The 15641-nt window shown below is 31.8% G+C and overlaps 1 protein-coding gene across 1 annotated transcript in view; it reads left to right on the top strand.

The window, feature by feature from the left end:
• The window catches only part of PRTG (protogenin), a 150295-nt gene extending 141531 nt beyond the window's left edge, over positions 1-8764 (top strand). The window contains exons 17-20 of the mRNA XM_031955249.1: positions 2853-2973; positions 5285-5450; positions 7058-7162; positions 7787-8764. Of these exons, the coding sequence (XP_031811109.1) occupies positions 2853-2973; positions 5285-5450; positions 7058-7162; positions 7787-8191 (797 nt within the window). The 3' untranslated portion in view covers positions 8192-8764. The remainder of the gene's footprint in view (positions 1-2852; positions 2974-5284; positions 5451-7057; positions 7163-7786) is intronic.
• Positions 8765-15641: the final 6877 nt, after the last annotated feature.

The raw sequence follows: 15641 nt of genomic DNA, 5'->3' as shown, positions 1-15641 counted from the left end.
AAGGGAGCAAACCTAATAAAAACTATAATCAGAAGAGTGATACAATAATAGGAAAACTACTTCTCTCTTATATTTTTGCCACCTGAGAACCTATTGCCCAATGCTGCCATTCATATAATTTGTACATAGTAGCATAAGTCTAGCATCTGTGCTGAGAAAATCTTTATATTCCAGAGTCAGAGTTTTTGCCTCTGTTTTACATTTCCCACAAAGTTGTCCATTATTTATGGAAAAGAGGAGATGGATTCCTTTTCCATGTTAGCTATTAATTGGACTCATCTGTGTATAAGTAGAGACAGATTACCTAGTATGTATAAAAAAGTCTCCATTAATGTATAGTGTTATTGTGTGATTCTATGGACATAGCTTGAAATTATACCTTTTCAGAATATTGCTGACCATTGAAAGACAGTTATAACTGTAGGTTTCAACTAAGATAAAGAAACTCATTTTGTAGAATTTCAGGCAAGCATAATGTTAAAAGTAAAGGCTACAGGTGTGCTTAACCACTTGGATATCTGACTTCAACTTTCTATCACATTCACATTCCTTTTCCTGCTATTGGGACATCCCTGCTATTGGTGCCATTTTGCTAATACTTAGTATTGGTGTTTGCCCTCTGTGCTGCCACTGGCTACAGAAGTCACTTTAATCTTAGCTGCAGTTACTGGATCTCTATCCTATTTCTCCATCAAGAAGCACTTTCATGAATTGTATCCAAGGATAATGAGTATTAACAGCACTTAGGCTTTTCTTTTTTTAACACAAAGTATGAAAGAAAATGTTGACTTATTTCTCTCCATAGAAGCTGTTTAACAGTAGGACAGAACTTTTTTAAAAGTTCCTCACACCAGTTTGACACTATTTTATCCTTCACCCACTTAGCAGGTAGAGTCTACTTCAGACTTCAGAATTGATCTTCATATAGTCTTATTGTTACTGTGTATAATGATCACCTGGTTCTGCTCATTTTACTTAGCATCAGTTCATATAAGTCTCTCCAGGCCTTTCTGAAATCATCCTGCTGGTTGTTTCTTACAGAACAATAATATTCCATAGCATTCATATAGCACAGTTTATTCAGCCATTCTCCAATAGATGGGCATCCATTCGGTTTCCAGTTTCTTGTCACTACAAAAAGGGCTTTCAAAGCTGTACTATTTCTCCATGCTTCTTTCAGGTTTTCTTTGCAATATCAGTGCTTTGAGACTCAGTTTCCTCATCTGTAAAATAAAGGAGCCTTCCAAATTACCAGGATTACTAGTAGGAGGTTACAACAGAATGTGGGTTGATGTGAAAGTAGACAGTTCAGTACCAGAGACAGCAGCAACAAAAATAAAAGTGGTAGCAGAAGTGAAAACTGAAGAATGGCTATGGTCACAACAGGATGAAACTGTGGAAATAACAGATCATGAATGATGCATATCTTCAGTTCTTTAATGTTAAATCAAGTTATTTGCTGCATAACATTTTGGATAGAGATCTGGTCTCTGGGTTCAAGTCCTGTCACTGACATATGCTGGCTTTTGACTCTGGATAAATAATTGCTTAAACTCTCAATATTTTAGGCAACTTTCTAATTCTCCCAGCTTCAGAGAAGGTGCCAACATATTAATAAAGACTGTTTTCTTATCAAGTAATTGCAATCACAAATCCAGTCCCTGTTTCTAAATAATAAAAATAATCTGTAATCTATAGATGTTTTTCAGCTGACTTAATGAGAATTTTATCCTTCTGGATATTAGGAAAAACCTGCATTTTGTATATATTGAAATAAAAATAGCTAATAGACTTATTGCAAAAAATGGTATTTAATTTATATGCATTTTCTTTCTGAAACTATCCTTCTTTTCTCCCTCCTTTCTTTTCCTCCTTTCTTCCTTCTATCCTTCCTTCCTTTTTCATTCTTTTCTTTACTTCCTTTTTCCTTTATTTCTTTCTTGCATTTAAGTATATGTTAGTATATGTGTGTGTGTGTATATACACACATACCTATAGTTTCAGGAATAAAATGCACATAAATATATCTGTGATATACTCAAAAACATATATATTTTTTGAGACTGGGTCTTCCTTTCTTAACCAGGATAGAAGTGGAATGGCTATTCAATTCACAGCCTCACCTCACTATTGATGAGAATGGAATCTTTGACCTGTTCTTTTTTTCTACTTAATGATATTTTATTATTTTTCCAATTATATGTAAAAATAAATTTGAACATTCATATTTGTAAGATTTTAAGCTGCAAATATTTTTCCTTCTTTTCCTTCCCTTCTCTCTCCCCCATGACAGTAAGTAATATGATATAGGTTATACATGTAAGATCATGTTCAGTATATTTCCATATTAATCATGTTGTGAAAGGGTACTCAGGACAAAAGGAAAAAAAACATATAAGAAAGAAAAAAAAAGTAAAAATAGTATGCTTTGGTCTGTATTCAGACTCCATAGTTCTTTCTCTGGATATGATGAGCATCTTCCACGATGACCTTTGGAATTGTCTTTGACTTGGTCTTTTTCCAATCTGAGCCAGTTTGCCCTTCCTTAAGAAGTCTCATGGGTACTTCCACAACCTCTCTACCTCTATCATTCTCAGGGGGCAGTGTATATAGCCCTGATCAACTTGCTCCACTACAGCTTTGAACTCTCTAAGATCAAGAGCTCTACCAGCATCAGTCTCCCTGATAGGAAGAATTCTAGGTATACATTGCTATTCTCTATGAAACAATGCAATATTTTTACTTTGGAAACAAATTTTAAAAAACGAGCAATTGAGAATTCTTTGAAACAAAAGAATTTATTTGTTTTTTTCCTATAGTTTTTTATATAAATACACTGTTTTCCTCTGCAGCTTATTCCGGTTATTATCAGTTGGACCAGAAGTCCATGACTGGCATTGTTGTTGGTGTTTGCATAGCACTAACTTGCATACTTATCTGTATCCTCATTTTGATCTATCGAAGCAAAACCAGGTATGTTTTCATTGACAGAAATCTTACATGGTTTAAAAGAAAATACAAATAACGATAATCATAAAGCAAATCATATTAGTAAAAGTTATCTTATAGAGAATACTTTGGACAATTGCAGGCAGAGCTAGCATTTTTACATATAAAGCTTTCACTTGTATTTTTGCACTTTATTGGGATTCTTTGCAATAAAAATTCAAACGAATACATTTTTATGTAATAATTATTTTGACATCATTAAACTGTTTACTTAGTTGAAAAAAACTGCTGTTGTATTGAAATATTCAAGGAAAAGTTTTCTTGGTTTCTTTGGTGTTTTAAATGAAATGGCAGGACACTAAGACCATTTCTATATGATGCCCTAAATATGAAGTACTTGATTATGAAGGGATCCTTACTCAAAACCTCTTGATTTCTGTATATTCAAGTACCCATTTCAAATGCTTAAACAATTCATTGTTCAGAAAGAACCGATATGGGTTTATGACTACAGAGTTGACCAGAGTAATATAAATAGTTAGCTCCTTTTGGGGGAGCTGCTATGAACAGAATATGAGAGGAATGCAATTCTACAATGTAAAGCTGGACAGTTTTGACATTGCCATTTTAAACCATTGACTTGTAGCTGTTTAAACTGAGGACCATAAGCATCATTGAGCCAAGTTTTCTTCATTCATGCTATTCTCATTAAACATTTTAAATATGTCTTAAAAGTTGGAAAATATGTCTTTAAAAGATGGAAAAGCTGAAAACTGCCTGATTTGTAACCTTTCCTTCTTAAACTTGAAGGGAAATTACAAAGCTTTTTGAAGTTCAAAATCCATTGTTGATTTCTACCACAACTAAAGGCAGATGGTAGGCTTCAAATTCCCTCTTCTAAGAACTGTGACACACTATAAAAAGCATAAGGAATAGGTTTAGGGGGAGGGAACAAGCAATTTCCTGTTTAGTGAAGGGGGGAAAAAATAATTTTAACATATAAACAATTTTTTTACATGGGTTGAGATGTTTTGACTTTATTTTCTTTTGAAATATTGTCAAGTCCAACTAAGAAAATAGTCTAAATTTTTATATAGATTAGATATATATATATGTAATTAATTTTAGCCTTATGAAAAATTATCCTTTATTTAAACCAAAGGTATTAAATTTTAGAATTCTCTTAGCTATTCACTTAATAGCTAATTCACTTTATCCTTTATTGATTTATACTCAAAAAAGTATTCTTAATTTTAATATTAGTCTAGAGAAAATCTCATTAGAAAGGTAGATCTACCTTATGAAAGTCAAAACCAAACATACAAGTTTTTAAAATTATTCATGCTTCTGTTTCCCTTCCATTAACAGATCATCTAGAGTTGATTGTATAAACACTTAATAGTGGTAAAACCTTCAGACCACCTGCAGATCAAACAGTACAGTTTTAGTGTTTTATTTTGTATCTTTAACCAGTTTTAATTTTTTTTGTTATGGCTTTTTATTTACAAGATATATGCATGGGTAATTCAGCATTGTTGGTTGCAAAACTTTTTGTTTCAATTTTTCCCCTCCTCCTCCCCATCCCCTCCCACAGATGGCAGGTAGACCAATACAAGTTAAATATGTTAAAGTATATGTTTTACCATTTTTAAAAAGAAATCTTTTAAAGTCTATAAATTTAGATTAAAGAATTGTGGTTGAATAAATCACTAAATCTGTTTGCTTATTCATATGTCAAAGTCTATTCACAATCTATACTGTTGTAACTGGTCACTGTCATTAAAATATGATAGATTAAGCTGTTGTGACTATAAAACAAGCTAAAAATTATCTGAGAAATCTTTAGAAAATGATAAGGTGAAAAAGTGATTGTTTATACTAAACTGGAAATACTACTATTACTTAACAAGTAAAGCACTTAATAAATATTAGAGAATTAATATTTAACTATTAAAGGAAAGGGCTTTACGTATATTTTATTTATTTATTTAATATTTTGCCCCAGTTACATTCAAAACAATTTTTTTACATTTGTTTTTAAGTTTTTTGAATTCTAGGTTCTCCTCCTTATCCCCATTCATAATTAAGAAACCATAAGGTTTTACATGTATAGAAATCAATGAGAGAATTAAAGTAGGTTTCTCAAAGTAAATTGTTTTGTGATGAAGGTAAAATCTAGTACTTTTGACATATACAGTTAATTGTGGTAATACATGCTAGAGGAAAAATATTAGAATGTTATTCCTCAAAAAATATAATTTGTATAAATTGATATTTTTGTACATTTCTTCTATGTGATGATATTTCCTTTTTTTCCAATTTAAAAATATTTTAGGAAAACATCTGCTTCTAAAACTTCACAAACAGGAACTGAGCAGTTATCTCGAACCAATGTCTCAGTAGCCAGTGGGAATGACATGAGGAAGAACTTAGAAGGAATGGTAGAGAATGAAGAATCCTTACTACCAATGATAGCCCAGAATAGCTTTATTGATGCAAAGGTACTCTAAGCTTAGAAGCTAATTTAATATATTATAATTAAACACTTTTATGTCCTGTGTAAAATACATTTATCAAAAAGTTAATCCACCTACAAAATAGTTATGCTTTCCACAGGATTAAAAAGAATGGTCTGAATCACAGTTGAGAAATCATGAAGCACATTGAATAATCCTCAAATGCACTCTGCTTTAGAAACCCATCTTTTTTTGTTTGTTTATTTTCTAAATTTAAGATTTTTTTCAGTTAAAACTACATTTTCTCTCCCTCCCCTCCTATTTGAAAAAGAAAAAAAAACCTTTCAGCAAATTTACATGGCCAAGCAAAATATTAGCCATGTCCAAAAAAATATAATATTATACACTCTGAATCCATCACCTTTCTGTCGAGACAAATAACATGTTTCATCATTATCCTTCTGAAATCTCTTATTTATTTCTTTGATCATCAGTCTTAAATCTTTCAAAATTGTTTGTCTTTAAAATGATGCTGTTATTGTATTAATTGTACTCCTGTTTTTGCTCACTTCTCTCACCATCAATTCATGGAAGTCTACCCAAGTTTTTGAGAAAACATCCTGTTCTTTCTTACAATACAATAATATCCCATTACATTTATGTACTATAATTTGTTCAGTAATTCCCTAATTGATGGGTACTCCCTTAAGATCTAGTTCATTGCCATTACAAAAAGAGCTGCTACAAATGTATTTGTAAATTAATTTGTAATGTACCTTTTCTTCTTTGGGGCTTATCTAATAGTGGTGTCATTGGGTTAAAAGGTATACACAATCAATAACTTTCAGGGGTACAGTTTCAGAATTAAAAGTTTATAAAAAGAAATTACAAACTACTCCAGTATCTTTGCCAAGAAAACCCTAAATGGAGTCACAAAGAAGAATTAGACATGACTGAAACTACTGAACAACAACAAAACAAAATTTTTTAAAGTCAATGTTCAACAAAACAACAAAATTTTTAAGCACCATTATTCTTTTAAAATTTTTGTTGTTCCCCTGATGAAAATAATTATCTACCACAGCCTTGGAGAATTCAGAACTCCAATACCAAATGGTAATGGACAGATGCATAGTAGTTGCACATAAGAAGTGACCCTGAAAGCCATCATCATGACCAAAAAAGAATGCAGCCTAGTCATTTAGAATGAGGGATACCAATTAGGGCATTATGGAATATTAAAAGAATTTAAGGAAGGCCTCCATTGTATTACATAGATTTGATGAAAGACAAAGTCATGACAGAAGCTAAGAAAACATGGATGGAATTATAATTTGTTCTACTGGTGGAAATGCCCCATAGAGCTGAATCATAAAAAATCAAAATATACTTGACTAGTTATGCTTACATGTAGCATAGAACAATAGAAATAGTATACACCACAAAATACATTCAAAAATTCATCATGTCCTATATCTTTTGTTAATCGGTATAACCTTATAAATATCCCATATTCTGTATTTCCTACTTAGAGTCAAAGAAACAATATCATGTAATTTATTTCTTTTTTGTTCTGTTATTTTCTTTTGAATATAAATGTCATATGTTGAAGTTTTTGAAGTTAAATATTAAAACTTTCCTTTTTATTTTAGGGTGGAACTGACCTAATTATTAATAGCTATGGTCCTATAACAAAAAGTAACCCTAAGAAGAAATGGCTTTTTTTTCAAGACTCTAAGAAGGTGAAAATTGAGCAGGTAACTCATCTAAACTGAATTCTAAAAATACCCTATATGAAGTAGTATTTATAAAGCGGGGAAAGACATAAAAGAAAGATCTAAGCATTAATTTTTAAGCCCTTACTTTAAATGTTATATTGATGGTATTCATTATAGTTATGACCTATTAGTTATAGCTATACGGAGTAAACAATTTGTGGAAACTGCTTACCCAACTTATAAAAATGAACTGTTTCAGAACTTTAGATAATATTTAGGAATTTCTGTTACAAGGGCAACTAGTTGGTTTGGGGAATTGAGTACCAGGAAGACTTGAATTCAAGTCCAATTTCAGATATTTAATAGCTGTGTGACCCTGAGCAAGTCACTTAACCCTGTATGCCTCAGTTTCCTTATGTATAAAATGAGTTGAAAAAGGAAATGGCAAACTACTCTAATATCTTTGACAAGAAAAGCCCAAATGGGGTTATGAACAGTCAGACATACCTGAAATGACTCAGCAACATCTTGTTTGTATTTAAAGAGTATCTTTCTAGAACACATGAAGTCAGACTCATTATCATTTACAATTATTAGTACTTGAGATTTTCTGTAAATGCTTTATCATCATTTCTATGTTTTGTTTTGTTTTTTTCCTCACAGCCTCAAAGAAGATTTGTTCAAACGGTCTGCTTTTATCAGCCAGGTACTACTGTATTAATAAGTGATGAAGACTCCCCCAATTCTCCTGGCCAGCCAACCGGATTCCAAGTGCCCTTTGAGATTACAGCTGACGCAGAGCATTCAGCAAATAGTGAAGGAAGCCATGAAACTGGAGATTCTGGAAGATTTTCCCATGAGTCGAATGACGAGCTACATCTATCTTCAGTTATAAGTACCACACCTCCTCTCTCCAGTTCCTTCTTAGGCAGTGATTCAGATGGAGATCCTGCCATTGATAAATGTGAAGGCTCTTCAAGGCCATTGGTTGCTGAGCAGACTTCTACCTCCTCTTTACAATTACAGTCTGCAATGCTGTGCTTTGATAAAAATGAGTTTCCAAGCTAGACAGCCACACCAGACATTCTCACCGTATATATATGTCTGTTCGAAGGACAATGAACAGGAAGCCAAAGCATATTGTGAAAGTCCTAATGTCTTACTGGGTATTTTTGTTGAATGTTTTTTTTTGTTTGTTTGTTTGTTTTCAAACTCACTTATTTTGAATGTTTTATTGTCAGAAATGTGAAAGGTCAAAATATCTGACTAGAGTTTAAAATATATCACTGGAGCAAAGAGGACTTTTCATGCCCTTTTGCTGACTATCTACCTCAGTTTGCCAAATGGTGAACTCTGAAGACAACTGATTGACCTCATTTGTGTTATAGTTGATTTCAGCTTTGTAACCAATGATACTTCCTACTAGCATTTTTTTATTGCTCTATGTGTAATGTATTTGATCAAAGGAGTGATGGGTGGAAGAGTTAGAATGTTTATCTGAAGCTCTGACTTTTAACAAATTATAATAACTATATAATTAAGATAATTCAGTACCTTTGACCGGGAGAAGTATTGAAACCTTTTATTGGAGGCGAAGGGAAGTGGGACCATTTTTAATCACTGGCAAAAAAAAAAAAAAAAGCAGTTCTATTGAAATGACAATAATTTTTAATTACATGTAGCAAATTGCATCTTCGAAGGCATTTAGAGTTTGCCTTTAGAGCTTAAGTATACCCAAATAATCCTCTCAGATCTGTGCCTTTTCAGTATGACCTCAGTGATGGCAGTTGTTCAAAAGGCTACACTGTCTACAGCCTGTCCATGGAAATATTTCACATCCATCCTCCTCCTCCTAGGATTTACTGTAGAACTCATTTTTTTACGAATGAATTTTTAAGTTTGTAGATTGTTTCCTAATCCTGGCTTGCCTTTGAATGGATGAGGAAACTTCCTAAAGGATCAGATGAATACCAATAGACAGTAAAATGAGCTATTAGAACATTACAGTAACAGTGCCTTCCATTATTTATTATGAAATTCTTTGCCTTATGCCTTGTCAGTTTTCATAAAGTTGCTTAGGACAGGAGCACATAAAGTTGCCTTAAGGATATACTAAATTTTATGGATGCTTTTTATTGTAAAGTACAATAGCTCTCCAAAATACTTATTTAAGATTTAGCTAGGGTTTTGAGTATACAGAGCTCTATCCAATTTTAAAAATTATTTAGAGAAATAAGTACTTCTTCTTCTTTCAATATTAGTGCTGTTAATGAAACTTCAGAGGGCAATTTTTGTCCTCATGCTGATTTTAAATAGGCATACAATTTATAATACAATAGAGCATTAAAGAGAGTATTGAGTCATAAGTTTTTATTGAATACCTACCTTGTGCTGAACACTGTTTTAAGGTGTGTAAGGGAATTTTTTTTAATGACATGGTCTTGAAATGGTTCCCCATTCCTTGAAAGTTATAACAATTGTCTAGAAATTACTCTGAGGCCTTATTTTAAGAAAAATTTTATATTTTAATCTCATTAAAACCTTCCCTGAACAAATAGTCATTGTTGGACAGGATTTTAAAATGTACTGAAGGCCCCCAGATATATAGAGGACCTCCCCCCCCATCATTCCCAGATAGTGATATTGTTGGACTATTTATAGTTGTGTGCCAAAATGAATACACTTAGAAGCAATCCAGTTTTAAGTGGTTTTGAAAGACAACTGCTTTTAACTCAAATTCAAAGCTTCCATTAAGAGACCACTTAAAATGTGGGTTTCATGAAGAAATAAAAAAGCAGAGCTTTAGATGAACAATCTGATGCAAGGTTAAATGCTGCTCCTGCCTTTTATAGCTCCTGTTTTATACTACCTCCTTTTAAAGTTATTTTAGTGTTATTTTTTTTTTCCTGTACTCAGGGAACATTGTATTGCTTTTGAGCTGCCTCATGGAAATGTGGGCAAACTGACAGGGTATGGTGTTTTTTGCTTTTTTAAATAGGGGCAGTATATAGGGCCAAATTTATCAGTATCTAAAATTAAGGAATACAACTAGACCTTTTAAAAAATTTTAATAAACATTATTTTTAAAAAACAAACAAATAATCAAAAGCTTTTCATTTTAAAAATCTAAAAAATAACCCATCAAAATTATGGAATATGCATCTAAGAGTAGTTTGGCTTAGAGCTAGTATAAAAAAACCAAAGAAATAAATCCAGAATCCTTGAAGAAAAGCATTTTGTTTGTTTGTTTGTTTTTATAAACCAGGCCATAGTTGATACAGATCTTTAGGCTATTAAACACTCTTTGCTTATTATGTACCAGTACCTTTTTTTTTTTTCACATATTCTTGCTAAACAGGCTTTATAATAATAATAGTCCTGTTACCAAAGAATTTTCTGTAGAAAAGAGAAGAAAGTTGAATATTATTTTCAAAAAAAATTGAATTAGCTAAAAATCATCTATAGGTTTGAAGCACTGAATAAATTTTTATTATACAAGTAGTTACTAACCCAAAACAATAGGGCTTATATGATTGTAGTTGTTTAAATAGATTAGTATAGAATTCTACAATTTTAACTACCTTATTGTTACCAGAGCATTTTACCAGCAAATAGTTCCAAAAATTGTCAAATATGATTTTTTTTCTTCAGCAAGTAGTTTTCTTACTGTACAGTATTAGAGTCAATATTTTTAAATTGTTAAATCTACTTGTTGAAGGGAAAAAATTGTTTTCGTCACAGACATATACATATGCATATGTATGTGTATATATATATATATATATATATATATACACACTTTTGTATATGTATCATCAAACAAAATTTTCAGTGTACAGCAAAGACAACATTTTACTTAGCTAAAGTGTGCTAAATCTAAGTATGAATTTGTTACCAAAAGGTGAAGTTTATTACTCTCTTTCTGAGTAGTGTCGCTTCACAATTTTTCACTCCAAAGGGGCAAATATGCAAAGGGTAACTCTATTCTCCAAAGATTTATTTGCTGTAAGTACTAATAAATGTATTTCATTTTTACGTCAAATGTACAAGTAGGTGTTGCTCATCAGTATTTTCATACCAAAGATCAGTAAATTTTAATAGGCTAGCCTATGACAAATTAAAGATGAGCAGATTTGAAATAATGGTTAGTGGCTGATAGAAAGGATATTTAGCATTAGTAGCTAAAGATATCAAAGTTTACATAATTAAAAGCAATATAGCTACAATACTATTAATGTTTTTATTCAAGTAATTTTTATCAGCAAATAAAGAAAAACCAAAGATATTTAAAATTACCTCGGCATATAGGCAAATTTAGTTGTACATTAAACCCTTCTGTCTCTTGTTTTTTATGTTAAGTAATTATGTCTTTCTAGAGCCTACTCCACAAACAGATGTCAGGAATAGGTACTTTTTAATTGTATCTTCTGATTCAACCATAAGGATTTTTTAAAAATCAAATACAGTGTAATATTTCTCAAACAGCCAGATCATCAAATTCCACTGGAAATTTAAATCAGGTTGTATTCAGTTTCCGATCATTATTGCAACCTTCTCAATTAACCCAGGCTGCAATATCCAAAAGGTTTAAATTTTCCTTGACTAATGATATTAGGGGCAAGGATCTCCATGTAAATTTTTAGGGACATGGGTAAATGAACAGAAATTATCACAGAACAGGCAGGTTTCACTTTCTGAAATATATGCTACTGAAAATTATTTATAAATCCAGTTTTCATTATTTAAATCACTGTAGGTACACTAAAGAAGTTGCTAATTAAAAGAATTCTATGGCAAATCCTTAATTGTAAAGCAAAGACTCTTTAGTGTCCAGTTGGTCTTGTAAATTCTGAGTTAGCTTAAAGCATGACTCACTTGTAGCAAGACTTGCAAGACTCACTGTAGGATTGGGTCACCTCCACCAGCAGGGTCAAAAAATGTTGTATTGAGATTGCAGTCTGTTAAGAGTATTGTGATACCGGCTGCTAAGACCGGCAGTGATAGAAAAAGTAATACTGCTGTGATTATTACGGATCAGACGAACAATGGTGTTTGATATTGGGATATTGCAGCAGGTTTTATGTTTTAAGTGATTTAAGAAATTCAATTTAGAATATGAAGGAAGTTCATATTTATTAACATTGTGGTTTAAATTTACTTTTGTTTCAACTAAATATGTTGTGAGCACTGAGAGAAATATAACAGAACTAGTAGCATTTTGCACTAGAAATAGAGCCTTATGACAAGCATGCTCACCAGTTGCTAAGCTAAAAGTACTGCACCTTGTCAGCGTAATAATGTAGGCACACCTTTGATAACTATTGAAGTTCACAAAAAATATAGTTTAAATTTAGTGCAGGAAATCATTCATGTAAAAACCAAAGAAACAATCTTAGATGTTGATCCATTCAGCAAAAACTGAATTTATTCATTTGTCATAAATTTTACTTAAATTTTGAATCTTACAGTGTTAATAAATTCAGCTTTTTTGGACTTTTTTTCCAAGGCAAACTATAGTATACATCTACTTCGCAGACTTTTATTTATTATGTGGACCTCTGATTAAATTGTCCTAATAGTCACAGGTAGTGTAACTATTTCTATTGACTGTGATCACAAAGTAAGGGTTCTGGAGATCAGAATACACCATAAATTGTCATTATGGATTTTGCTCAATATACCTTAAAAGAGGAACATACATGCAAAATTCCATTTTTTATCTCTTTGTACTCCTTTTTAAAGTATGCTTTAAAAATAAGAATCCAGGCTAGTCCAATGTGTGTTTTTAGTCTTTGGTCTTTTGCCAGGCAACCCATGTATTTTCCAGGTATTTAAGAACAATAGAGAAGTCTTATATTAATCTGACCATTGACTTTTTCCATTAAATTCCTATACCTGTAAGACACCTATAATCCTCTGTAGCTCAAAAAACCAATCCAAGATCAGTCAAAAAAGTTAGGTGCCCTTTTAGGTTCATTTAGTACCTTTCTTCATGCTGCAGAGACCATAAAATTCCTGACATTTTACCAAATGTTCACATTAAATTATCACTCAAAAATATTTCACACATTTGCAATTAACTTTTATTTTTCCAACATGTTCTTTTAAAAGAAATTTTTAGATTCCAATTTAACAAAAAAGTTTTTAAAATATTTGCCTATATGAATTTTAACAGTATTTTGGAAGGCATTTATATTTTATTTAATGTTTTCCTACCTTTTTCTTGAATTTTTTAACTGTGAATTAATTTTTTCAAGCTATCTCTATTCTTACTTAAAATAATTGCTGTTATTCCCCATCAGATGTGTTTAGCTTCAAGAAAAGCTTTGGTACTATTGTTTGCTCTTGAATTATCTCAGATATCACAACCAAAACAAAACCCAAGCCTGCTTTTTTTTTGAGAGCAGAAGACATTATCATAAGGGGTACCAGGTGACCTTTTGGGCTTTAATGGAGCTATTACCTGCAGGCCAGATTAGTGGAAAGGGAACAAATACTAGACAAGATTCAGGAAACATGGGTTCTAGGAATGGTTCATCTACTAATTCATTGTATGTGCTTTGGCAATTCATTGAATACTCCTTATCTCAGTTTTCTCATCTGCAATGTGAAGTTGAATCAACCCATTTTAGTTTTAACATTTTATAATTTTAATTTACATTTTATAGAATGCTCTGTGAATACAAACCTACAATTTCTGAATCCAATGCTATTTCTTATAATACTACTATTGACCTCATTTAGTTTTATTTATTTTTGCTACCCTAGGCAGCCTACAGCCTAATAGGCCAAACATGCTGATCTATTCCAATTGAACAATATTAAACACAAACCTAGTCTTCATTGTCTTAGCATTATATAGAAAACCTTAGAAAGTGTAGCTCATTTTAGGTTAGCGGGTTGAATCAGCTGAGCAGTTAATACTATTTTTACTTTGGAGTAAAGAACAAGAAGTATTTTTTCCATATCTTCCTGAGTCAAATTTTTAGAGTATAACTTTTCTTTGAACTAGCTTCTGAGGTTTGCTTTAAAGAACAAATAAAAAACTAGAAATGCTTTAAAAAGTTAAAAGAACTATCCAAATAAAAGAAAGATGCCTCAAAATCATTTTATTAGGTTATAGAATAGAGTATATAGATTTTCTTTTCTTTTCACAATAGATTTACCTTATCCTTTGCTTAGAATAAAATTAAAATATTAGCATCCCCTCAATATAAAACCAAATAAATGATTATTGGGAGAAAGTGGCAGAGAGAATATAATAACCTTGAATTTTAATTGCCTGGATAATCTACATGTGGATAAATTAAGAGTAAACTATAAACTACATTTAGAAGTTACAAAACATGAATGTGTTCTTTATGTCATACAGAACTTTGTTTTTCTAGGAAACTACATCTCTATACTTACAAACTTATCAAAAGTTTTCACCTAAAAGAATCTGATACTCTGGAAAAATTTTATTTGTAACTGAAATCATAATTGGTAATTTGTACCTACTTTAAGGATTTAAGACTGAATATACACACATTGCCTCAGCCCGTCATTAGAGTAGATGGGTATACATTGTTGTTATTTTTTTTTTACAAAATGTTTCACTTTTTTCTTTTTTTGTCAAAGATGTGAATGAACTGAAAGTGTTGGAGCCAGTTGTATATCTCATGTTGTGGGTGTTCTGGGTCCTTTCACTCCATGTACCATTGTCTTATATAAGGGCAACATTAGCAGACTTGCCAATGGAGCATAGAGCTAAGTTATTTTAATTTTATATTTGACTCAGGGGATCAGCTCTGTGACTCCATTGCATGAGGAAAGCCAATGTCTGTCTGGATTTTGAATGTACTTTTTTCATGTCTTTAAAAAATAATTTTGTTATGTCAGTTTGTTTTCTTTTTTCTAGCATTGGAGTTTATGTTCCTTAGTGTTTTCCCCTTTCCCCAGGATTGTTTATATGCTATTCCAAAGGTCATGCCAAAAATGAATAGAAGTTTAAATGCCAAAATGTTTATGAAACTGCTGTCTAAATACTGATTGATTGCACAGTTTTAATAAAAGTTTTCCTTAGTAAAAAGTAGCATCCTTTTCTGTTTCACTTTTCTTTGGGGGGAGTTGGAAAATTCCACTTCCATTTTTTTGGGGGGAAGGCCCAACTATGCTGGAATAGGAGGGTTCTAGAGCCCACCTATAAGAAAAGGAAAGAGAGCTAGCTTATAAAGCCTTGAATTTGCTTTCATATGATGTATGGCTTCAGAATCTTGGTAGGTTGGATGTTTGCTTATGTCAGATACAGGATAAAGTATATTAAATGCGGAAAGCTTGTCCTTACATGTATGTTCTTAATCCAGGTCAAGAGTCTGAAAGGTGTGGGCCTACCAAAGCACAATGGTCACAGGATCAGGTGTTTTTGTTTATTTTTCCTTTGCTACGAGGAAGGGCTTAGTTGTTCAGTTCTGAAGCTGGGAGTAGAAGCAGATATCTTCTAAAATAATTGTGATATGATATAAAAAATCAAAAATAT

This window comes from Sarcophilus harrisii, chromosome 2 (genome assembly GCF_902635505.1).
Source record: "Sarcophilus harrisii chromosome 2, mSarHar1.11, whole genome shotgun sequence".
Lineage (NCBI taxonomy): Eukaryota > Metazoa > Chordata > Mammalia > Dasyuromorphia > Dasyuridae > Sarcophilus > Sarcophilus harrisii.
This window is presented reverse-complemented; position numbering and strand designations above follow the sequence as displayed.